Consider the following 26,766-nt stretch of genomic DNA (forward strand, 5'->3'; position numbering starts at 1 on the left):
TTCTAATCTTTTTAAACTGGTGAGAATTTGTTGACATCATTCCAGAAAACTTTAATTGATCTGGTATCGCCAATCTTTTGGGCAAAATAATTTTCTAGATTTCCACTACATTTTGTTAATTAGTCCTTCCTATTATAGTATGTTTAATGAAACTGTCCACATAATTCAGCTCTTTCCAACCGGAATCATTCTCACAAGTTCTGGCCATTCTCTAAACCCAAAGTATCTGTCCAAAACTTAAATGTGGTACTCCTTTCAAAGTCTGAATCCAGATTAAGTGGAATGACACTAGATACCTTTCTGCTTGGGAAATTTGGTTAGATTGCTGAAATGCTTTTGTACCAAATGGATCCCTGAAAGATCAGGAATAACATTTCATTTAGTGTTTAAAAGTGTAAAAATATAACCACCTATCAACGATGGTTGCATGTCAGTATTAAAGAATGAATCCATCTCAAAAGATTAATGAATACAATTATACAATTCCCATCAATTCATTCAAGAGGCTTTCTGAAAATTCAGTATTAAATATGTTTGCTGGTTAAGATGAGAAAATCAATGGCAAGAAACTGGAACATCAGGATCGACAGTATCAACATACATGAAAATTATGTCAGTCAAGCAAATAGTTAGATGCAACAATAGGTCTTACAACTGTGTGGAAAATGGCAAAACCACAAATGTGATCATATGGTTTTTTTTTAAATCAATGTCTCACTTGCAAGTGAAAATTGGTTCAGAATTTCTTCAAGCTCATTTCGGTTGTAAAAATACCAAATTGCTGGAGGAACTCAGTGGGACGAGCCGCACCTGTGAAGGCAACGACTGTTAAAATGATGGGCAAATGGATCTGGGTGGCAGGGAAGAGAAGGAGAGGTGGTGGAATTATGAGACACTGACTCACAAGTTCCCCCGCTTGTCTCTTTGCCTCCCTAGATGCTGATCGACCCACTGAGTTCTTCCAGTGGTTTGTTTTTTGTTCCAGATTCTAACATCTGCTGTCTCTCGTGTTCTCATTTATGTTGTTTTTAAATAGCAAAAAGAGGAAGTTTTCATATCTTATTGGTTCAAACTTGCGTTGAAGTCCTAAAGAGATGCACCATGAAGTTCTGCTTCCCTTCATGGGTTTTTAAAGGTTTAAAATTTAAACAAAATATGCAAACAAATCTATTATGTGGTGAATGTGATGTATCACAATGTAATTATAGTACTGCAGAAAACAATGGAATACAATGGCAAAAAGACCGATCAGCAGAAACTGAATAAAAATTGTATAAATTAGAATGCAAGCATCAAGGAATACGAGAACTATTCATCTTATATCCTCTACTTCTGTACTGATTTGAACTTTTACCGTTCATGGGTTGAATGCCTCTGTCAGCTTCATATTTTGTAATATGTGGTAACAAGTTACCAACTTTTTTAATTGTATACTACATTCTTTTTCATAATAATTAAAACTGCATGATAATCAGATTGCCTAAATGTCAAACATGACGTATAAACTAATTTTCAACATTCAAAATTCTAATTTCAAACCTTTTTAAAAAATCCACTGGAAGTCTAAGAAATCTCTTGTATTTACTTTACCCACAGGAGGTTTCAGGGCAGAGATACTGTTGTGTCAGCAGATGAAGACTTTTCATGTTTGTCAGCTGATACTCCTTGCAATATTGGTGTTGACATTAATTAATTTAAATAATGCTTTCTTTAAAATGGAGGTCAGAAGAATGCTTTCAAATCACAAAATATAATTTTTTAGAAAAAGATTAGACAATTGAAGAGAAAGCAAAGAATGTGAAGAAACATTGTTTCAAACGTAATGGGCTCAATGGATTGTTCCCAAGCTAAATCGTTCAATACTGTAATCTATATCAAAAGAACATCCTTGCTCTTTGTCTAACACGGTCATTTTCCGGACTTCCACGTTCTAATTAGAAATCCAAACTATATGAAAAATTCCTCTTTCCACAGAAATTGCCAGAATAATCAACACTTTAAGCAATTAAAACAAATGCAGCAATATTAGGCAAACAACCTTTTTTAATAACTCTGAAGAAATAATCCTGAATATCAACATTAATACAACTCAAAAGACGTTAAATTAGAAAATTCGTATATCAGTTTATGCCAGCATGAGCTGATGAAACAGGCATCATTCTGGTAGCTCCAAAGATTTGTTTTCTTCAAGTTTCAAGTTTTTCCTCATTTGCACCACATGTGTCCACAACACATATAAGACAACTGGTTACTGGGAAAGCACGGACTTTAGAATTAGTTGTCCATTTGTCAGTCTCGGTGTTATATTCCAAAATGTGGCCTAGTCGACCTACACCTTGGAAACCAGCCAAGACATAGATTATGGAGCCTACTGCTGCACATTTAACAGTCACCCCTTTCCAGGGCATCGTCGACACCATTTTCCAGTCATTCATCTTAATATCATAATATTCTATGGAATCTAGACCACCTGCGGGGACAAAAAAACAATTTAATTTTGAACTTAACAATCATATATTTTGAACTATGAATACTTGGAACATATTTTCTGTAGATTAGACATTTCTATACAGTTTTTATTCTCTCATTGCAGAAATCCAACATTTGTAAGCCATGGAAATTGTACTGGGTTTCTGAGGGATTTGTCTGTCTGTCCTTTTATTTCACAGGTTAATTGGGATCCAGAATATGATTTGAAAAGCAGGAACCTGAACTCAGATTTAACTGATGAGGGTGTGAAGCCTGTTATTATCATAAATGAAAGGAGTTGTCACTTAATTTCAAATACCCCCAATAAATCTGCACAGAGAGTCAAACAGCAATATTCCTTTTTTGTTGAACTTCATATGGTGTTAATTTCAAATGAAGGTTGGGAATAAGAGGTTTAATTGGCAGCCTACTAACCAAACCCCAGAGTAGTCAGTAATCCCAAACTTTGGTGGCATGGAGATACAAAGAATAAGGACCAACATGTTGCACAGTTGGTGGAAACCTGCCAAGAAAGAACTAAGTGAATCCAATAAGGATATCTTCAGAATAGCCAACCAGATGCAGCAGGCATTTTTAATCAGATTCGATGTAGAGATGGACGAACAAGTATATTTTGTCTGTTAATGGAGACAGCAGTAGGTACAAATCAAGTATCCTTACCAAGTCCATTTTGTCCACCAACAGCATAGATTCTGTCATTTACAAAAACTAATCCATGGTTCTTCCTAGCCTCCAGCATTGCAGCAAGTTCTGTCCACCTATGAAAGAGATACCCAATTCAAGCACTGGTATAGTAAAATTCTGAGTAGGCATTCAATGTGTGTCACGGATTCTGATAACTATTTCACGTCTGCACAGCATAGTTAAATAAAAAGGAATGCCAGTGAACATTTAAACACTTAAATAAAGCAATCAGATCAGTGAAGGATTGACAGTGTTGAACTGAAAAATCATCCATCTGATGGAACATTTAAACCACCCACCCGACTGTCCTTTCTGGTGAATGTTCCATTCTAATAGAGGAATCCACATATTGCACTAGCCAAAACTGCCAACGCTTTGGTAGAGAGTGAACAGAAATAGAAAACAAAAGGCTAAAGAATGCATAGAATAGCAAGTACATAACATGTACAGATGATACAAAAGTGAGGGGGTTGCAGATAGTGAAGATGGTTGTGAAAAATTGCAGCAGGATCTTGATCGATTGGCCAGGTGGGCTGAGGAATGGTTGATGAAATTTAATACAGAGATATGCGAGGTGTTACATTTTGGGAAGTCTAACATGGGCAGAACCTACACAATGAATGATGGGGCTCTGGGGAGTGTTGTAGAGCAAAGGGATTTAGGAGTGCACGTGCATAGTTCCTTGAAGGTGGTCGCAGGTAGATAGTGTGGTCAAAAAGGCATTTGGCACATTTGTCTTCATCAGTCAGTATTGAGTATAGAAGTTGAGAGGTCATGTTGCAGTTGTATAAGACATTGGTAAAGCCACATTTAGAGTATTGTGTTCAGTGCTGTGCACCAAGTTATAGGAAAAATGTTGTTAAGCTGGAAAGAGGACAGAGAAGATTTACAAGGATGTTACCAGGGCTAGAGGGTCTGAGCTATAGGGAGAGGTTGAGTAGGCTGGGACTCTATTCCTTGGAGCGCAGGAGGATGAGGTGGTGATCTTATTGAGATAGTTAAAATCATGAGAGGAATAGATCGGGTAGATGCACAGGGTCTCTTACCCAGAGCAGGTGAATCGAGGATCAGAGGTCATAGGTTTAAGGTGAAGGGGAAAAGATTTTTGCACTTTTAGGAATTTGAGGGGTAACTTTTTCCACACAAAGGGTGGTGGGTGTTTGGAACAAGCTGCCAGAGGAGGTAGTTGAGGCAGGGACTATCCCAACATTTAAGAAACAGACAGGTATATGGATGGGACAGGTATGGAGGGATATGGACCAAACACGGGCAGATGGGACTAGTGTAGCTAGGACATGTTGGCCGGTGTGGGCAAGTTGGGCCGAAGGGCCTGTTCCCACACTGTATCACTCTATGTAACACAAATATCTTTTATAAGCACGACAATTGTAAAAAAAGGATTAAAAAAATAATTTAAAACTTATTCTATGTATGGCTGCTTCTGGATCAAAGATTTCAACAAGTATCTTCACACAATGGCTTAAATCATGCACAACGTTACTTTATCCAACAAGAGCATATATTCTGGGTTTTTAAAAAAGTGAATCCTCAATATTTTGTAGCCTGTAGTTTTGCTGAAAAGGGGCAATTGGGAACTGAAGAAATGTTATGGAAGTAGAGAGCACAACTGAGGTTCTAAGTATAGAACAGGATGCTGCCAACACCAAAGGAGTCAGAGGTGAGTAGAGAAATTTATCGTGTTCCTTTGAGTACTAGTATTTGTTGAGAGAATAAGAATAGTTAAAGTGAAGTTATTTATTTTATGTAGAACACAAAATGCTGGAGTAACTCAGCAGTCGGGCATCTCTGGAGGACATTGATAGGCAACTTTTTAAGTCGGGACATTCTTCAAACACAGTCCGAAAAAAGGCTCTTGATCCAAAACTTTGTCAATCCATGTCCTCCAGAGATGTTGCCTGACTCACTGAGTTACTCAAGAACTTTGTGTTCTCCACAAGATTCCGGCATCTGCAGTTCCTTGTGTTTACCTATTTTATGATCAGTCCATTTAGGTTTTCTTGATTGTACGATTCTAGTATTCTTTAGGTTGCTCATGTGAGATTCTGGCCAAAGGTGAATTGGAGGTGGCAATAGCGAAAAGCTCAGCGATATTGACACCAAAGTAAGTTAGAGAGAGATGGCACAAGGCTGCCATTTGGCCCTAGTATCTGTGTCTGTCGAAAAAGAGCAAATACCTCATTCTGTGCAAGGTCTATAGTCCAACAGATCACAAATTTCTCAAGTACACATTCAGGTATTTTAAAATAAATAAGAGTTTCTGTCTCCACCACCCTTTCAGGTCGTCAGTTCCAAAGTCGTCAGTTTCAAACTCTTGGTCAAAAAGATCTGGTCAAAAAGAAAACCTCACCCTCAATTTCAATCAAACTAACATTTAGGGCAGCATTGTGGCGCAACTGGTAGAGCTGCTGCCTCAAAGCACCAGAGATCTGGGTTTGTTCCTGATCTTGAGTGCTATGTGTGTGGAGTTTGAATGTTAACCGTGACCACGTGGGTTTCATCCCATATCCGAAAGACGTTCGGCTTTGTTGGTTAATTGGCCTCTGTAAATTTTCCCTAGTGTGTAGGGAGTGGATGTGAAAGTGGGATAACACAAAAGTAACTTGTGAACGGGTGATTAATGGTCAGTGTGGCCAGGCTGAAGTGCCTGTTTCCATGCTGTATCTCTAATCTAAACTACTTTACATCCATACTCTCTGGTTTTTTTTTACAGTTCTGTTCCAGGAAATATGTCCTACTTACCTAATCAATGTCGGCCCCTTAATTTTATAGATCTCAATTCTCTTCAACCTTTCCTGATCCAAAGAAAACAATCCTAACCTATCCTACCTTTAATCAAGGGTAATATGTTTTAGTTTGACAACTCCCATTCATGTCCTCTGCACCCACTCATGTGCAATCACATCTTTCTTGCAATTTAATGTCCAAAACCTACATATTTTAAATATTCTACTTAGAATCTTTATTAATCCTTTTCCATAACTATGCCAAAACTAAGCTTCGATGACCACTATAAAAATACTTTCCAACTGCTTCTCCTTCCATTTTCAGTTTCATTTTCAAAAGGTAAATCTAGAAATGCACACCACCACTCATTCTCATCCTATCGCCCTTGTTGGACTTGCTACATACCAACTAAAATGTTCCTCTGCGTGCTTTTCAAAATGAGTGTGCTCTCTTTAAACATCAAACACGGATTGTTTGCCAGTTAATATTAGGGTAATTGAACCTCTTACTATTTAGAGTCATACAGTAGACAATAGGTGCAGGAGTAGGCCATTCGGCCCTTCGAGCCAGCACCGCCATTCACCGTGATCATGGTTGATCATGCATAATCAGTACCCCGTTCCTGCCTTCTCCCCATATCCCTTGACTCCACTATCATTAAGAACTCTATCGAACTTTCTCTTGAAAGCATCTAGAGAATTGGCCTCCACAGCCTTCTGAGGCAGAGAATTCCGCAGCTTCACAATTCTCTGACTGAAAAACTTTTTCCTTACCTCCATTCTAAATGACCTACCCCTTATTCTTAAACTGTGGCCCCTGGTTCGGGACTCCCCCAACATCGGGAACATGTTTCCTGCCTCTAGCGTGTCCAATCCCTTAATAATCTTATATGTTTCAATAAGATCCCCTCTCATCCTTCTAAATTCCAGTAGTGTAGGAAAATAACTGCAGATGCTGGTACAAATCGAAGTTATCACAAACTGCTCGAGTAACTCAGCAGGTCAGGCAGTATCTCTGGAGAAGGAATGGGTGACGTTTCGGGTCGAGCCCAATCGCTCCAGTCTTTCAACGCACGACAGTCCCGTCATTCCGGCAATTAACCTCGTGAACCTACACTGCACTCCCTCAATAGCAAGAATGTCCTTCCTCAAGTTTGGAGACCAAAACTGCACACAATATTCCAGGTGTGGTCTCACTAGGGGCCTGTGCAACTGCAGAAGGACCTCTTTGCTCCTATACTCAACTCCTCTTGTTATGAAGGCCAACATTCCATTGGCTTTCTTCACTGCCTGCTGTACCTGCATGCTTCCTTTCAATGACTGATGAACTAGGACACCCAGATCTCGTTGTACTTCCCCTTTTCCTACCTTGACACTATTCAGATAATAATCTGCCTTCCTGTTCTTACCACCAAAGTGGATGACCTCACATTTATCTACATTAAACTGCATCTGCCATGCATTAGCTCACTCACACAACCTGTCCAAGTCACCCTGCAACCTCATAGCATCTTCCTCACAATTCACAATGCCACCCAGCTTTGTGTCATCTGCAAATTTGCTAATGTTACTTTTAATCCCTTCATCCAAGTCATTAATGTATATTGTAAATAGCTGTGGTCCCAGCACTGAGCCTTGCGGTACCCCACTAGTCACTGCCTGTCATTCTGAAAGGGACCCATTTATCCCTACTCTTTGTTTTCTGTCTGCCAACCAATTTTCTATCCATGTCAGTACCCTTCCCGCAATACCATGTGCTCTAATTTTGCCCACTAATCTCCTATGTGGGACCTTAGTCACGTGGATATAAGGCCTTCAACCTAACTCTTCTATGCCGATCAGGATGCCCCATCCAAGCTAGTCCCATTTGCCCATGCCTGGCCTAAATCAAAACCTTTCCTAAGCATGTACCTGTCCAAATGTCTTTTAAATGTTTCTATTGCATCTGCCTCTCCATATACTCCTGTGCCTCTGTGTGGAAAAAGTTGCTTCTCAGGTTCTTATTAAATCTCCCCACTCCCACCCGACTGATGAATGCCAGCATCCCAGCTGGCTATTTTCGCCAGTGTTTTCACCTGTCAGAAAAATTACCTATAAATTAATTTCCAAACTTTCTCGTCCATTCCCACCAAACTGCTTAAAGATCTGTAGGACATTCTCAACAGTTTCATTGCTCTCTTTATGTTCAGACTATATAGCCTCATTTGTTGAACCTTCTAACTTATCATCCCTTTTCATTGCTGCAATATTTGTATTTGACCTGTACTGCAGAATACTATTTTTAATGCTTATTTTCATTACTCACTTTCCATGGATTTTCTGCTTTTATTTTCTTTATGATCTTTTCTTTATGATCAGAACTTTACTAGAAGTTACAACTGGGAAACTGGTGATGTTTCAGGTCAGAACCTTTCTTTAGATTTCTGAAGAAGTGTCTTGACCCAAAACGTCTCCTGTTCTCCAGAGATGCTGCCCGACCCACAAATTACTCCGGCACTGTGTCTTTATTTTGTAAGCTAGCATCTGCAGTTCTTTATGTCTATTTTATACATACCAGCTTTCTATTGGTATGACACCATGTTTTAGCCTGGATATTAAACTAGTTACCTATGGTGTTGCAAGGGAGCTATGTATCACAGCAAGTCTGATCCTGGTCACCATAATATGGCTTTACAATTGCTATTACTTGCCATTAAAGACTGTGACAAATAATAATGCCAGTCTTTTTTACACTATTTCAAAAATAAAATTTGTGAATAAATCAATAGATAAACATAATTAGGTGAAATTTATTTTTACACAAACCATATCAACTTCGGCAAACCACCACTATTAAAACTTACGACTCAGTTGCAGGATTGTAAACTTCACAGGAATTTAAAACTCTTCCAGATACATTGTTGCCTAAACTTCCACCACAAACGTAGATTAGTCCATTTGCTTCAACCATGCCATGACTGCATCGAGGTGTCAACATACTGGGTTTGGTATGCCAATTCTCTGTTCTGGTATCATAACATTCAAAGAGATACAAAGCAGAATTTCCTGCATCAGAAAACAAAAGCAATTAGAATGATTTGTGCCTCTGAGAAAGGTGGTGATTCAGTAATCTTTGAGACTTAGCAGTCTATCTATCAGCATGTCCATGCCGTACATTTGTCAGATGTTTCATCTGACATTTCCCAACATAAGGAACAACAGCTCAACCAGTTGCAGTAAACAAGCTACTGGGTGATCTCAGTGGCCGAGCTGCATCTGTGGAGGGAAAGTGATTTACAATGTTTGGGTCAAGACACTGCATTAGGATAAAGTGGAGAGGGGGGGGTGAGATAATGACCAGCATGTGGTAAGTGGACCAACGAGAGGTGAAGGATGGAAAGATGGTGTGAAGATGGAACCAGGATGGGGTGCAGAAAGAGTAGGAATAGGTGAAAGCGGAAAAATTGGCAGATGGAGCCAGGTGGGGTAAAGAGGGGGTGAAGGCAGAAACAGCTGCTGTAGGGTGATGAGTGGGGATGCAAAGGCTACGAGTATTGGAAACTGATGAGTAAGGAATATGATAATTGAACCATTGTGGGAAAGATGAAGGGTAGATTAAATTAGATAGGAGAGGTGGATGGAACTAGAGGGGAAGGGCAGCATGGGAAAGGAAACAAAAATGAGGACTAGAAGTGGATTGGAACGAGACAGAGAGATGTTCTTGTTCTGGTTGCTTTGGGCCTCATCCTGGCAGTAGAGAAGGTCGAGGATGGTCAGGTCAGTGTGCGAACAGGAAGGGGCATTGTCATGGCATGCAACCGGGAGCTCTGTAAGAACACTGCGAACAGGGCATAGGTGCACTGCAAATATTCACCTAGATGAGGCCATAATCAGGTTCACTGAATGCAGTAGATGAGGTTGGAGGTTGTGTATACAAATCTGGAATTGCTCCAGACTGCAGCATCTGCAGTCTCTTGCGTCTCCATCACAACCATTTAATCAGAATACAACAGATTATTTCCAACCACAATGCAATTAAATATATTTTGTTCAAATCAGCCAGCACTGCTTTGATATCTCATCCATAACACAAACAGGAGCTTTCAGAATCCAGCTGTAAATGTTTGTCTTTCAACAAAGTTTAGGTTATCACAACAGAGTAGCAGCAAAAGACATTTTGGCTTCAGGGTAAAGTATTGTTACATTTAACCACTGGCATATTAATGATGAAAACCACAATAATGTCACTCGAGGACCTCAAAGCAGTGTGAAATTCAAATAATTTGAATGTCAAGGAGGCAAATATTAGAACAGGTCCCCAAAATATCTAATAATTAAGGGAAACATACCCAGGGGAATTGGTTATTAATTAATTTAGCTTAGTTTATTGTCACAGGTACCGAGGTACAGTGAAAAGCTTTTAGTCGTGTGCTAACCAGTCACCGGAAAGACAATACAAGATTACAATCAAGCTGGCCAGTGTACAAATACATGATAAAGGGAATAACGTTTAGCGCCAGATAAAGCCCAGTAACGTCCAATTAAAGATAGCCCAAGGATCTCCAATGATGTAGGTAGTACCTCTCTAATTGTTGATGTATGGTTCAGTTGCCTGATAACAGCTGGGAAGAAACTGTCCCTGAATCTGAAGGTATGCGTTGTCACACTTCTGTGCCTCTTGCTTGATGGGAGAGAGAAGAGGGAGAGACCAGGGCGAGACTTATCAATGATTATGCTGGTGGCCTTGCCGAGGCAGCGTGTAGATGTAGTTCATAGAAGGGACGTTGGTTTGTGTGATGGTCTGGGCCCCGTCCACAATTCTCTGCAATTCTTTGCAGTCTTGAATGAAGCTTTTCCCAAACCATGCTGCGATGCATCCTGATAAAATCTTGTCTACAGCACATCTGTAGAAGTTGGTGAGAGTTGTTGGAAACGTGCCAAACCTCCTAAGCCTTCTAAGGAAGTAGAGCCGTTGGTGTGCTTTCTTGGCCATTGCTTCGATGTGGGTGGTTCAGGACAATTTACTAGTGATACTCTTAGGAATTTGAAGTTTTCAACCATCCCTACTTCGGCACCATCAATGTATACCAGGGTATGTTTACTGCTTCGCTTCCTGAAGTCAATCACTATCTCCTTTGTCTTGCTGACATCGAGAGAAAAGTTGTTTTCTTGACATCAGGTCACAAAGTTCTACATCTCTTTCCTGTACTCTGGCTGCGTCATTATTTTATATCTGGCATGCTATAGTGGTGTCGTCCGCAAATTTGTAGATGGAGTTAAATTTATAGTTGGGTGCACAGTCGTGAGTGCATAAGGAGTAAAGTGCATAAGGCTGAGATGGCATCCTTGCGAGTCACCAGGTTCAGTATTATCCTACAGGATGATTTGTCCCCTATCCTCACTGATTGGGGTCTGTTGGTCAGGAAGTCGAGGATCCAGTTGTAGAAATGAGTGCCGACTCCATGTTCCACGAGTTTTATGATGAGCTTGGATGGGATAATGGTATTAAAAGCAGAGCTGAAGTCTATGAATAGAAGTTTGACGTAGGTGTCTCTCTTATCCAGGTGTTCCAGGTGTGGGTGTAGGACCAGGGAGATGGCATCAGCCTGTTATGGCAGTAATCGAACTGCAGTGGGTCAAGGCTGCTTGGTAGATTCGATTTACTGCATTCCACAGCCAGCCTCTCAAAGTACTTCATGATAGTGGATGTCAAGGCCACTGGATGGTTGTCGTTGGTACAAAATCTTACTTTTCTTTGGCACTGGGATGATAGTGGTCTTCTTGAAACAGGTGGATACATCAGAACAGAGTAGGGAGGGATTAAAGATGTCAGTGAATACTCCCGCCAATTGATTTACGCAGTTTAAGGATGTGGCCAGGGACTCCATCTAGGCCAGTTGCTTTTCGTGAGCTCACCCTCAGGAAGGCCGATCTAACTGCTGCAATAATGACCCTGAGAAGAGATACACTTGAATCTGATGTCATCACAGATGTCATCAGTTGGGTTTCTGCTCAAAGCGAACATAGAAACCATTAAGTTCATCAGGTAGGGCCGCACTATCACCTGTGATGTTGCCTGATTCACTTTGCACCCACATTCTGTGGGTGGCCGAATGATTATACTGGGATTCAAGTTAGACCCGATATTGTTTGTTGGCTTCCTCAGCTTTGCAAAGTACAAAGCAAGCTTTCTTCGGCACTGGGATGATAGTGATTATCCCATTATCGGGATTATTTGACTTGTATGCAGCGGACCTGGCCTTCATGAGAATATACCTCACGGTTCATCAATGTTTTTTTAATTATAAAGAGGAATTCAACTTTTCATATACAAGAGATAACTTCACATCTGAGTATACAATTTTGGTCTCCTAATTTGAGGAAGGACATTATTGCTATTGAGGGAGTGCAGCGTAGGTGTACCAGGTTAATTCCCGGGATGGCGAGACTGACATATGATGAAAGAATGAATCCACTGGGCTTGTAGAAGGATGGGAGGGGATCTTATGGAAACATATAAAATTGTTAAAGGATTGGACAGGCTAGATGTAGGAAAAATGTTCTCGACGTTGGGGGAGTCCAGAACCAGCGGTCACAGTTTAAGAATAAGGGGCAAGCCATTTAGGACTGAGATGAGGAAAAACTTCTTCACCCAGAGTTGTGAATTTGTGGAATTCTCTGCCTCAGAAGGTAATGGATGCCAATTCACTGGATGTTTTCAAGAGAGAGTCAGATTTAGCTCTTATGACTAAAGGAATAAAGGGTTATAGGGAAAAAGCAGGAACGGGGTACTAATTTTAGATGATCAGCCATGATCATATTGCTGGCTCGAAGGGCCAAATGGCCTACTCCTTCACCTATTTTTCTATGTTTCCTCCTGCTTCCATCTGGCAGAAGTAGAGAAGCTTGAAAGCATGCATCACCAGACTCAGGAACATATTCTTCACCTTTCTTATCAGGTTGTGAACAGTTCTTCCATAAGCTAGGATATTATCTGACACACTTCCACCCCATTGCAGACATTGGACTTTTTTAATGGAAATGATGCGCTACAATGGTGACAACCATATACTGCACTCTATCTTCCCCTTTGCTCAACCTATTGCACTCGAGAGTGACTTGGTTGTATTAATTATATCTTGATTGATTATCCAATCCGAGTGGCTAGCATGCAAAACAAAGCTTTTCACTGTATCCTAGTGCAGGTGATCCCACTCTGGTTGCCTTCTAGTAAATTAGCCATCTGCTGGTCTGTAGTGATGGCATTCCTACAATGTTAGGCAGGGATTTCCAGGATCAGAAAAAAATGAAACAATGAAGTCATTGCTCCCATAATCTGCTTTTCTTGTCCCCATCACCAGTGGAAATCCACCTAAGGTGGCTTGAAAATATTGTTGTACAAAGTGTAATTAGAAATGCCGTAGAATAAAGAGACTACAAACTCACCTACTTCAGAGCCTCCAGATGTGTAAATCTTGCCTTCTGCAGCACATGCAGCAAGACTATCTCGAGGAGTTGGAGGACCCAGTTTAGAATACCAACTGTCCTTAACTACATTGTAGCAATCCATTCGTTTGATGGGAAAAAGCTGTGAACCACCTAATATATAAACAACGTTGTCCCAGAAGACACAGGCTGCATCTCGTCGCTTCTCAAATGGACAACGAATGTCCATCCAAGTATAATCCTGCAAGGATCAAAATAAAAACCTGCACTAATGTATTGCCTTTCTTGACACAGCTAGCATCCACAAGCAACAATGGCAGTATAAGTTGTTTTACTAATATTGATCAAGGTTTCCGTATTGAAGGTATCACAAAATGCTGGAGTAACTCAGCAGGTCAGGCAGCATCTAGGAGAGAGGGAATGGGTGACGTTTCAGGTTGAGACCCTTCTTCAGACTGATTTCCATATTGGTCAGGAAACAAACAATTACATGTTTGTTTTATTAAATAATGTTTCATGATCCTCTGAAATGGGATCTTGGTTTAACAAATCAGACAGCACAGCTCTCTCTTAGTACCATCTTAAAGTGTAAGGTCAAATTTGCTGTTTACGTCTCTGACTGGGTCCTGAACCCATAACAAAGGCCCATTATTTACGGAAAAACCTCCCGATTATTTGGAAATTGAACTGTTTACACAGTTCTAAACGTTTGAACTTATTTTCAAGGACTAAAGGAATTGCACTAACACTGGATTCTCAATGGATGATGGACCTACCAAAATATCCCACTGCAGATTTTTTTTTTTAAGCAGCATGAAGAAGATATCCTTGCAACCGTATATGGCATCATGTTTGTGGGAAAATAAATACTAATAATTTTAATCATGACAAAATATTATTTGCATCGATGGCCAATAACAATTTCAACTCTAAAATAACTGTAATGGAAAATTTAAATTATAACTCAAGTGGAAGCTCAATATAAATGTGGACTATTCATGGTTCTCTGATTTCATCAGTTACATGGTCGGTTAGGTTTGTTGATGTACTTATATCTACAATGAGAATGCAAGTTATGACAGTTCTACACAAAATTTACTGTTCCCAGATTATTGATTCCACCATCCTCGCCAACCCTTTACCTTGGGATTAAAATAACGGCATGACTGTGGCTGAGATCCACCAAACAAAGCAATGCGATAATCATGTTTCTTTTGTCTTGGCCGTGTACTTTCGCCCAGCTCCTCTCTATCCTCTGGAGACAGAAGATGATAGCGCATACCACCTGCAGAAATGAATGATTAACAATGAAGATCTGTATCAAAGACTTTTTTGAAGTCTAGACTTAAACAGAGAAGGGTTTTAAAACTCTTTGGCTCTCTCCAAAAGTCAAGATAATGAATGAATCTGCCTTTCTGAAAGTGTTAAGTCATTCTACTCGTATTGCCTGGTCCCAGCACAGATCAGATAGTGCAATAGTATATCACCCCACAATATATCCTTTAATCCTAACATCAAAGCAATATGATTGCTAGATTGATGTCATAGAGTTATTCTTACTGCACGAGTGATAAACCCACAGTGATAACGTGTAAAGATGTAAACAGGGCAGATGCTTTACGTTTGAGATAAGTAGAGACAATATGTCCACACAATGATGGTTCCGATCTGATGCCCTTATTCACTGGGTTGAGACTGCCTTATCTCACATAATAGTATTACTCATTTCATTTGAATTCAATTCAAAGTAATTTTAATGGCATCATGTTTGGAATGGACATTGTGATAAAGGGCCTGTTCATGTGCTGAACTATGTCCATGTTCGGTTTAATTACTTCTCAACGGTGAAAAGACAGTGCTTTAAGCTCCTTAACAAATACGTATGATTCAAATTAAATTAATAAATTATCGTATTACATTCTCACCACTCTCGAAAATTACAACTTGATACTCGGAAGAAATAATGCTCCAACCTCTGACCAACTGGATGTTATTCCTAACATAATAGAGGAGGTCCAATAGTGACAAAGCCAGAGGAGCTGTTGCCTCACATTTCTTGTAACCAAAGTTCAATCTTAACCTCAGTGCTGCATCTGGAGCTTGCATGTTTTCCCTGTGACCATTTGTGTTTTATCTGGTTTTCCGGTTTCCTACAATATCCAAAAATCGTGAGGGCTGGTAGATTAATTGACCACTTGATAAATTGTCCCAAATATGTACATTAGAGGTGGAATCCAGGAGGAGATAAAGTGAATATGGCAAGAATGACGTTGGATCCATGTCAAACTAGTGTAAATGAGTGCTTGAAGATCGGCATGGAGTCATGTTGAATAACTCTATGACATCAATCTAGCAATCATCTACCCCTCTTCTCTTTATAATGGCAATCTTCACTCTCTACTCTCAGTCCTGATGCAGGGTTTAGACTCAAAATATTCCTCCCCCACCTACAGATGCTGTATAACCCACATATTATTTATAATCCAACTGGATATGTTACAACACGATAGTTACATTCTTAAGAAACCTCGTACTACAGAAAACCACATTAAAAAATGATTGTGTCCATGGGAAAAAGATGAATTAGCTAGAGTTTCAGACTCGTAATAAGAAAGTTATTTTTCCCCACAGGATTTTCAAAATTAAGAACAGTTTTAATAGCTAAAAGTTTAGTATTGTTACAGAAAGCTCGAGATAGCAAAGGCTCCATGTTATGTTGTTTAATTGGGTATCATTGCACAAGTGAAAAATAAAAGTGGATGCTTGTCAATCTCAATGGAACTCCCACAATGTGCCACAAGCAGCTGTGTTTTTAAGAGATAACAATGTCTATGGAAACAGTACTTTTTGATTTAAACTGGGGTTTTTTTAAACCAAGACAATTTTTTCTGCTGCTTGTCAATTTCCAAATCAACTTTTAAGTAGTTTTCTAATTCCCAGTCAAAATAGTGTTATAACCAATTCGGCCCACATTATGGAAATGGTGTTGTCTAATTCATCAGTCTTGTTATATCCAATTGGTGTTATGGAGACATGCCAAATAGCAGAACTGTCTATACTTAGCGGTATTTTGTAGAACCACAGGTCAGTTATCATATTCAACTCTGGAAATATGCCGGCTATTGAAAGTCTTTGGACCAAAGCTCAGGAAATAGTCATTGATAACGTTAACGTGAAATATGTAGTCTACATTATAATCTACTTAGTTAAGAACAAAGTTTAAATAATTAAACTGCTTCCACTCAAACTATATATATAGCAATAATTCTGGGAGGCACAAACATACTTACTAATAACCATTTTAAGACACTCTGGGTTATCCTGAATGAGTGATTCCGCTTGGACAGTTTTGCTTAAGAAGTTTTTAGAGATTAGTGGAAATCTGACTTTAGCCAGAATATCAACCATATATTGCTGTCGATTGTGTTCATCATATTTTAACCATCTAACTGCTGCATCATAAACCTACAATGAAAAAAAAAAAAAAAAAATGAAAATTAGAAAACACAAGTGTTTGTCATTATACTTAACATATCTATATCATGAAACATTGAGATTATGGCGACATACTATCCACATATCCCAAATATTACTGATGTAGGTTCTTGGAATACACCAGATGGCGCCAGCAAGTGGCTGCCTCGCCAACAGTCTGTCTGTCCTTTCTTCTCTTTTTGTTATTTTAAGTACGTGTTAAAGAGTATGTTTTAGTATTCCTTGATTTGTTTTATGTGGGGGGGTGGGGGGCTAGGGGAAACTTTTTTCAATCTCTTACCTCGACGGAGACGCGATTTTTTTCCGTATCTTATCTCCGTCCCCACTGCGGCCTAACATCCTGAAGTGGCGCAGCCTTTCCTGGAGACCGACTCTGCGCTTCAACCGCGGGCAAAGCGCAGACTTATCATCGTGGAGCTTGCGATCCCTTTGCGGGGATCGATTGTGGAGAGCTCCAACCGCGGGCCTGTGGACTTTAACATCGTGGAGCCCGCGGTCCCTGGTTAGAGACCGATTCGGGAACTCCAAGCCGCGGAGAGTTTCAATTGTCCCGATGAGGGAGTTTCGATAACCCCGATGCGAGGGCTTCGGATCGCCGGCTGCGGGAGCTTTGATGGCCCCGACTGCGAATGGTTCAACAGCCCCGACCGCGGGAGAATAAAGAGGGAGAAGATTGGACTTTATTACCTTCCATCACAGTGAGGAATGTGGGGAGCCGCTGTGGTGGATGTCTGTTAACTTTTATTATATGTGGCTGTGCGTCTTGTTGCTTTTCACTTAGTAAAACTGTATGGTAACTCAAATTTCACTGTACCTTAATTTCCTGGGGGGGGGGGGGGCAGTTAAACATCACTATAAGTCTTTGATCTAATAATATCTTCAGCTTTTCTTGTTTCACGTGATTGGACCATTTTGCCTGTTGGTTTTTATGTGGCGTTGCAAGATTTTTTTTTGTAAACCGTCTGTTAATTTTTTTCATGTTAATCCTGCTTAGTTACTTTTTTTTTAATGTTTATTTTTTTAATTTTTAATTTAATTAATTACAGTGCATATAACAACAACAGTAAACCCCATCCCTCCCCTTCCCTACATAATCATGAAAACAAATAAACAAAAACATACAAATAAATAAAATTTAAAAAATTTAAAAAAACATAACTACAATGTGACAAAAAAAGCCAAAAGCACAAAAAGATGAGGCAAGGTAATTTTCACAAGTCAAATATTTCAGTATTTTCACTGCTGGATTCAAAGAAGGTACAAAAGCGTGTGGCATTGAGGGGGTAGTTTTACTTGTCCTTAATATGCTGCAGCACTGGGTTCCATATGTTGAAGAACCTCTGAGGGTTGCCAGACAATTCATATCTCAGCCTCTCTACGTGTAAGATGCCCATTAATTCTGTTAACCAAGTCTCAAACTGAGGAGCAGAGTCTGATTTCCATAGTTTCAAAATACATCTGTTGGCAATTACCATACCATAAACCAGAATTGTGCGAGCATTATGGTCTAGCTTCAAGCGATGTGGAATACCCGAATAGAGCAGTTTCAGGGTCCGGAGTTAAAGTGACATTTAAAACAGTAGAGTACCATTGAAATAAAAGACACCAAAAGTTGTGAAGTTTTGGACAAGTCCAAAAGTGGTGAGCGAGTGTACCCTCAGCGGTCTTGCATCTATTACACAAAGGTGAGAGATCAGGAAAGATTTAGTTACTTTTAATGTCGTTTCCAATCTATCTACCAAGTTAATGCCTTTGCAGACTCCACACTTGTGCACACTGGTTGCAAGAAGTTTTGTCTGTTGGACAAACACAGTGCCTCAAGCTCCTATCGTGCTACCTTATTTCTCTCTTATTTGCATCTATCGTAGACATACCCACCAATCAATTATACATTACTTAATCTAAGTAGCGTGGCTACCTTTTGGAACAAATTGTTCAAAACAGCAGTGGCATAGCTGGTAGAGCTGCTGCCAGAGTGCCAGAGACGCGGGTTCAAGACCTCAGACGATGTCTGTCTGTGTGGTTTGCCCATTCTTCCTGTGATTATGAGGGTTTCCTATGGGTGCTCCAGTTTTCTCCCACATCCAAAAGAGGTACAGATTTGTAGGTTAATTGGCCTTTGTGAAATTCCCCCTAGTATGTAGGGGGTGGATCCGAAAGTAGGATAACAGAACTAGTTAGAGTGGGTGATCGATGGATGGAGTGGACTTGGTAGGCTCAAGGGTCTATTTCCAAGCTGTATCTTTCAATCCAGCAATCTAAATCTCCTCCTCTTTGATGCATCAGGGTCCCCATATATCAAACCAAGTTGAAGTTCTTTGAGTTGTGGACACCCTTTGTAAACATGATCTTAAATGGGTTCAATCAACTCCCACATCCTGTAGGAGGAGCATACAAATTATTTAGCTGCACTAAGACCAATGAAGAGCACACAAAAAAAGACCTCCCCTTACCTTGCCATCACTCTCCACTAACTCGCCTTCCAATTTACCCTCAACAAAGCACTTCACCTCAAAAACATTACCTCAACACACAGCTGGTCCCAACATGGTCCCTCCACTAGTGCCTGCCTTTCTTTTATACACCACTTGGAGCAGTTACACCAAGATGTTAACAGCCGTTTTATATAAAATCTTCTACATTACTCCTACTCTCAGCTGCTCGCTCGCAAATTACTCTTACCAATTTCTACAGTTGTACCATAGAAGGCATCTTATCAGGATGCCTCAACTTAGTTTGCCAACTGCTCTGCCCAAGACAGCAAAAAAATTAGAGATTTGTGAATGCAGCCCACTCCATCATACAACCAGAATATCCCATCTTTCCCCATCAACTCCATTTACACCTTGCTGCCTTGAGAAAGCAGCCAACATATTCATGGACTACTCACTATCTAATCATTCCCTCTTCTCCCGTCAGGCAGATACAAAAGCTTGAAAGGACATGCCACCAGATTCAGGAGCACCTCTTTCCTGTTGTTATCAGATTCTTGAACAGACCCATCATATGCTGAGGATATATTCCCGATCTTCCAAACCTTATTAGTTTTTGCATTTTATTAACTGCACTTTCCCCGTAGCTGTAACGCTATATTCTGCACTCTGTTTCCTTTCTCTTTTGCAGTACTTATTGCACTCACTCATGGTTCGATTGTGCTCATTTATGATATGATTATAAAGATTTTTACTGTCTCTAGTTACACGTGACAATAATAAACCAATATCAACTCTGGATAAAGAGATTTTCAGAACAGTTTGAAAATGACTGATCATACCTGATCTTCTGCTCTAACTGTTAGTGCATCTTGTTTCAGCAAATGAGTTACTCTTTTGACATCAAGTTGTAAAAACTCATCTGTTTTATAAACCTCAGTGAAATGCTGATGAATGAATCCATCTGCAGATGTCTTGAGTTCTGGGCAGTCGAGGCACTCTGCCAAAACACTTATTCCTGTGAACAAAGTCAGATACAATCATAAAAGTTTTATTGTATTAACATATTTTATCCTATACAATCATATAATTTTATCATATACAATCATATAAGTTTTATCATATTGCACAATAGCAAGGCACAGGACATATCAGATATTTCTTCTGCCAGAGATATTCAGTGTCTCCTATTAGTTTTTCAACCCATTGTAGTTTTAATGACTTTCTATGATGAGGCAGCAAAAATTACACTCAGTGCCCTAAATAGTTAGGGCTGTTACTGCCACGTGTGCCGAGGAACAGTGAAAAGCTTTGTTTTTCTATTTTTCATTTTTCAGACCTTAGAAGTGCCAAAGGATAATTCCTCCACAGGGCTCACTGGTGCACTAATTTTCTAACACTTGAAGGTATAATCAAATACATTTTTATTGGAGAGTTTTAGGAGCTGTGGGGGGAAATATTAAGATACTCGTTACACAAAGCACCAAAAGCATTGGTTTGCACATGATATCAGAAAATGTAGACACAAAGAACTACAAATTTGGTGCAAAATCCACTGCATTCAGTGCTCCCGATGTGGCCTCCTTTACATCGTCAAAACCAAATGTAGACGCAACAACTGTTTTGCCGAACACATGCGCTCAGTCCGCCAAGGCCTGCTGGATCTCCCGTTTGCTAACCATTTTAATTGCCCTTTCCGCTCCCATACTGACCTTTCTGTCCTGGCCTTCCTCCATTGGCTGATGGAATGGCCTTATGGAGGAACAGCACTTCATATTCCATTTAGGTAGCTTACAACCCAATGGTATAAACATCGAATTTATACCTTCCCTCCTTCCCCCCTCTCTTCTCTGTGCCCCACCTGGATGCACATCCATTTATTGCACAATCCCGCCCACACCATATCCACCCCACCATCTATATCCTTTTCTCTGGCTTCATATTTCAAGCCCCTTATCTTTTCTCCTAGCCTTTTATCTGGCATTTGTCCAACCAGCTGCCAATCAAAACACTTCACCTGTATACAATTATCACTTCTCAAGCTTTGTCCTGAGCCCACCTCTCTTCCAGCTTTCCCCCCCTCCTATAATCAGTCTGAAGAAGGATCCCAACCCAAAACGTCACCGATCCACGTTCTCCAGAGATGATGCCTGACCCACTGGGTTACTCCAGCACTTTGTGTCTTTTTCTGACCAGCAAAGAGACATGCAATAATTAAAATCAAACTACTATCAATATTAAAGAGATTTGTTTCCAGTATCGTTTATTTCACTAAGTTTACTAACGAACGTGCAGCACCCTATGCTTTAAAAAAAAACTACAACTTAAAAAAAGGGAAGATTTCACAGAATGAAAAGCACATCAAAACATCCTGCCACATCATAAGGCAGCCCCTTAATGTAACATACCAAGGCAATTTGAGGCATCAATTTGCTCTTTAAGGAATTCAACACACATTTTCTTCACTGGTTCAATCTGATACTGGTTTGCTGCATCCAATAACGATTGAACATTATTGCTGTTAACAGAGATCCTGTAAAAATTAAAACATCATTTAAAATTGTAAATGTTGTTTCTTTAAAAGGAATTTTTTCCTTATTATGTGACACATCGGTTGTCATTTAAAAATAGAAATCAAATCCTTTCATTGAATACCAGGGGTAAAGTCTGTTGGAGAGTGGACATTTTTTTTTAACATTCTTGGTTGATCCACAAGAACAAGATTCACCAGGGACCTCCCTGGGCATCATGACACCATAGAGTTATGCTCACATTGTGAATAGCAGCCCTGGATCTCTTAAATCCCTCGCAGACTCAGCCCCTTTCTACATATGATAAATATGATAAGTGGGCTCCCACTATCATCAGCTTTAATTATAGTAAAATATAAGTATATTTGGACCATGCTCTGGCATGGTCCAATCTACTGTTTAACAAATACATAAAGTATTTTACTAGTGTAAATTGACGTCACTACCTTCATGTCCCAAGAGAATATAACTAATTAGTCCGAGGAGTAGAATCTCAGTTTATTAATGAATCGAAAATAAATGGAAAATAAATGGCAATGGTTTTGGCGATTGGCTTTGCTGTAGTGATTTTTGTAGTCAGTGAGGCCCAACTCAGGATTGGACAACACATCTACCTATGCCCACACAAGCTTTCCCATCAAATGGCTCTGTAAAACCTGGACAACTATACAAGCAGCCAGGTCACAGGCAGGGAGCAACCCTCCTTAGTTTTACAACATATTCAAACTCAAGATCATGAAAGAAAAAGATTGTGTACACAATTCCAGTATAAAGAATAACATACCAATAAAACCTCAGATAAATCGATTCCTTGCCCAAAACTATATACAAGGAATACAAGCTTTAACTTGCTCATAATTTTACACATTCTTACAACATGGAGACCCAAGGGTACAGGTTTGTAACTAGCCATGCAGTGAACTAAACATTGCAGTCACTGGAAAGCACTTCGAGTTGGAAACTTAAAACAGTGAATGTGATGGAAACAAGGATTCACAATATTTAAAATAATTAAGTAAGAGATAAAAGGTAACAAACACATACCTGGCAGTGTATGCAAACTCTACCAGTAGTTCAATTATATCAGGTTCAGCATCTTTGAGTTCTACTTCATAAGACTTTGATTCAAGCATATTTGCTAAGAAGAAAATGAGCAAGACTATTAATTATTGCTTAGCTTTGAGTAAAGTGCAAGCACTATAAATTATCATCTTATGAAAATAAAAAATGACAAAAGCCAACTTACTGGTAAACATTAGACTGAAAAAGTGGCTGGCAGCTGCAAGTACCACCCGGTGAGCTGGGATCTTTCTATCCGACACTACCAGAAGAACGTCACAGAGAATTTTCTGAAGATAAAACACAAGGATTATAATGATGAAATAAGCTATTTTATTCATCCAATCCACATCAGTGCTTGTATTTATGTAATGAGTATCACTAATCCCATCTGCTCACCATGTTCTCATATTTATTTGCTCAATTTTTGGAATCACAGCTATTACTATTTTTCTCAACAGCACTTGTGTAAACAGAAAATATTCTAGAACGCTTAGCAGCTAAGGTGATTTGGAAAGATACATGACCTTGGGCAGTAATGTGCAATCGCTAACTTTGAGTTAGAAACAGTCAATGTAATACGCAATAATTCACAATATTAAAAAAAGTTTAAATTCATTGTTGTAAATATTGCGAATCCTTGTTTAAGATGTTGAAAAAGTTATTAGCTCTAGTCGTGTTTATCCCTTCAACTATTGCCCATCTGAATTATTTCCTGCGATGGTCCCCATTATAAATCACAAACAACATTGTTGACTCTATAGTACACTGTGACTTCAAAACTTTGCAATCTTTAAAACAATACCACAATTTTTCTACCCTGTCCTCTCCGATCATAACTCAAGCATGTGTCAATGGTCCCCTTCCCCAATCACAAACTTCACATTAACCAACAATCCAACAAAGCTTTAAGTAAATGGGTTATTACTTTGAACCCACAAATTTTATATGCGCCAACAAAGTACTGGATTACATCTGAATTGTCACTTGTCAGTTCTTAGCCTTGGCTCAGTCCAAAAATTCAAGAGATTTAAGAGTTTAATTATCATATTCACCAGACATGAACCAGAACAATGAAATTCTTACTTGCTGCAGCTTTATAGGCACATTAGATGGAACAACAATATACAGTAAATTATCAGTTATTCTAAGTAATGTGACCACGATAGTGCAAAATTCAAAGTATGATGAGCAACCGTGGTAGTGTAAGGTCCATGGTGGCTTGTGCTAAGGTGGGGTTGTGCAGGGTGGTTTAAGAACCTAAAAGTTGATGGGAAGAAGCTGTTTGTGAATTTGGAGGCAACGGTTCTCAGGCTCCCGTACCTTCTTCCTGATAGTAGCAGCGCGTAGAGAATGTGGCCATGTCTTTGATGAAATTCAAGATCCCTTTGATGGTGGGATGGCCAATACCTATAATAGACTGGGCAATGTTCACCATTTTCTGCAGCCTCTTTTTGTTCTTGAGCATCTGAATTACTGAACCAGGCTGCGATGCTACCAGTCAGTATTGCTCTCCACCATACACCTGCAGAAGTTCAATAAAGTAGTTGGTGACATGCTGAATCACCTCAAACGTTTGAGGAAATAGAGACGTTGGTGAGCTTTCTTTGTGATTGCATCAACATGTTACGTGCAGGATAGATCATCAGAAAGGTGTATGGCCAGGAAGTTGAAGCTGTTGACTCTCTCCATCACCGTTCTGCCAATGAAGACAGGTGCTTGATCCTTTCCTTTCCTGAAGACAACGATACACTACTTGGTCTTGTTAACCGAGAGCAAGGCTGCTGTTGTTTCGGCACCACTCAATTAGAATATTTGATCTCCCGTCTACATTCTTACTTGTTGTTATCCATACTTTGTCCAACGACTGTGGTATTGTCAATGGATTTAAAGATGGCATTGGAGCTGTGTTTAGCGACATAATCATGGATACAGAGACAATGGAGCAAGGAACTATGTGTGCATCCCTGTGGTGTATTTGTGCTGACAGTCAGTAAGAAGAATGTGCTGTTGCCAATTCATACTGATTGAAGTCTGCTGGTGAATAGGGCCATGGATCCAGTTGCATAGGGAGAAGCAGAGACCCAGTTCCCCCGAGTCTGACGATGGATTTGTCAGGGATGAAGATGTCGAATGTGGAGCTGCAGTCGATGAACAGCTTGATGGTTCTATTGCCCAAGTGGTCTAGCAGAGTGGAGAGCCAGCGAGATCGCATCTGCTGTCGATCTGTTGTGGCAGATTGAATTGAAAAATTGCAAATTCTTTATTTTCAATGTTTCACATCATTGTCACGGATTTATCTATCATGTAATGCAGGAAATATTACAGCCAATTTGTCATAACAAGATCCAAATATCAAGGAAGTATTTGCCAAAATGTTTGGGGGGGAAATACATTTTGATGAAATATCAGGAGAATTACCTTCTATTCTTCAAACCCAACATTTTACTTCTAAGGAGAACAATGACACCAGGAAATGTTAACCTTCCCTCTGTCCTCTCTGAATTATCATTATAGATTATGTGTTTCAACTTCAGATCTTCTGACTTCAAGGCAAGAACACAACCACTCAGCCAAGGTTGACCTATTACAGTTACATTGCTCCTTGTCAGCTGTGCATCCCCAAACCCCCTCCAACTCCCTCCCCAAGAAAGGCTCCCTAACTTGTCGACCAAGACCCCTTTGGATCTTGATCACAACACACATGTAATCTTTAAGTTTTGGCCACGTCTCTATTAATGAATTTACCGCACAATAGTAATTAATAATAATATTATCACAAGAATCATCAACTATTCAGGGTGTCGACAGAATATGTCAATCTACAACCTTTCTAGTCTCTTATGCTTTAGCCCCATTTGACCCTCCTTAGACATATAGGAAAAATCCTTGCCTGTTTGCGCATGTTATTCATGACACCCATAAAAGTTGCCAGGAGCTTGGCTTCCTCTCGGGCTGCGAATTTCTTCTCACTTTTCTTCTTTATGGAGCCTTTCTCTGTGGTCACAGAGGCCATGGCAACATTGAGGGACGGCAGGCGAGGAGTCGAGTGGAGTCGGGGCCGGGCAGGGCCAGCTGTCACCGGCGACAATTCACAACCGGGGGAGGTTTGTGAAAAGGGAACAATGTTCGGCCCAAGGCAAGGTCAGTCACCAGGTCCAGGCCTCGCCGGCGCTCAGCCTCAGGCCGTGGCCTGCGGCCACCAGCACTGCACGGAGGGGGATGGAAACCATCTCATGCAGCAGCATGTGGAGACTCTCGATGCGGGCGGGGGATGTGCCTCGGCGAAGGGGAAGTTGCGAACGGGATATGTGTAAACGGTGTGGAGGTTGGCGGGCTGCCCGACCGGCGGCCACCCACAATCCGCGGCAGAGCGAACCCAGGCCAGGCTGGGGAGGAGAAGCCCTCGCTGGCGCCCTCTCAGGCTGGCACCGGGCAGGCAGGCAGGCAGGCAGGGCTGACCCGACCCGACCCGGCGCTCCCACATACACAAACAACCCCTAACCTTCCCTTTCTTTGGTCTAAATGTTTGATATCGTTACCACCAAGACTCCCGGGCCAAACAGGAGCCAAACGCCCAAAGAACGAAAGTACTAAATAGTCGGACTTATAAAAGCCACACTGCAATGAAATTGTTCACCAGTTAAAAGCATAAATTGACTTACCACCACCACAGACAATGGGGCTCAGAAGGCTGAAACAGAAGTGGCGTTTAACCTTAGGCAATTTTCTCCATGAAGTCAGTCCTCAGATGCATCTGTCAGGATTCTCGCCACCCCCATCTTTTCATCTCCCCACCATCAGCCACCTTCAAATAAATACCCAATGTGAACCAAAACACAGGAGTTTCACATTAGCATGTTGTTGCTTAGGGAGTTCTACCTTAAAACATATACATTTTTAAAG

The 26,766-nt window shown here is 40.3% G+C and overlaps 1 protein-coding gene across 2 annotated transcripts; it reads right to left on the minus strand.

Annotated features, from left to right (window-relative positions):
• Positions 1-1,539: 1,539 nt before the first annotated feature.
• On the minus strand, positions 1,540-26,282 carry klhl7 (kelch-like family member 7). 2 transcript variants are annotated; one of them, XM_078421614.1, is made up of 12 exons: positions 25,754-26,282; positions 24,184-25,086; positions 23,048-23,150; positions 22,846-22,939; positions 21,679-21,803; positions 20,113-20,288; positions 16,634-16,808; positions 14,486-14,628; positions 13,344-13,584; positions 8,762-8,963; positions 3,151-3,248; positions 1,540-2,470 (listed from the first exon to the last, which is right to left on the minus strand). In XM_078421614.1, the coding sequence occupies exons 3-12, from the start codon at positions 23,055-23,057 to the stop codon at positions 2,187-2,189; spliced, it is 1,548 nt and encodes a 515-aa protein (XP_078277740.1). In that variant the 5' UTR covers positions 23,058-23,150; positions 24,184-25,086; positions 25,754-26,282; the 3' UTR covers positions 1,540-2,186. The 2 variants fall into 2 exon arrangements, with proteins under 2 accessions (XP_078277740.1, XP_078277730.1); XM_078421604.1 differs by lacking the exon at positions 24,184-25,086.
• Between the last annotated feature and the right edge of the window lie 484 nt (positions 26,283-26,766).

The sequence above is a fragment of the Rhinoraja longicauda genome, chromosome 2 (assembly GCF_053455715.1).
Source record: "Rhinoraja longicauda isolate Sanriku21f chromosome 2, sRhiLon1.1, whole genome shotgun sequence".
NCBI lineage: Eukaryota > Metazoa > Chordata > Chondrichthyes > Rajiformes > Arhynchobatidae > Rhinoraja > Rhinoraja longicauda.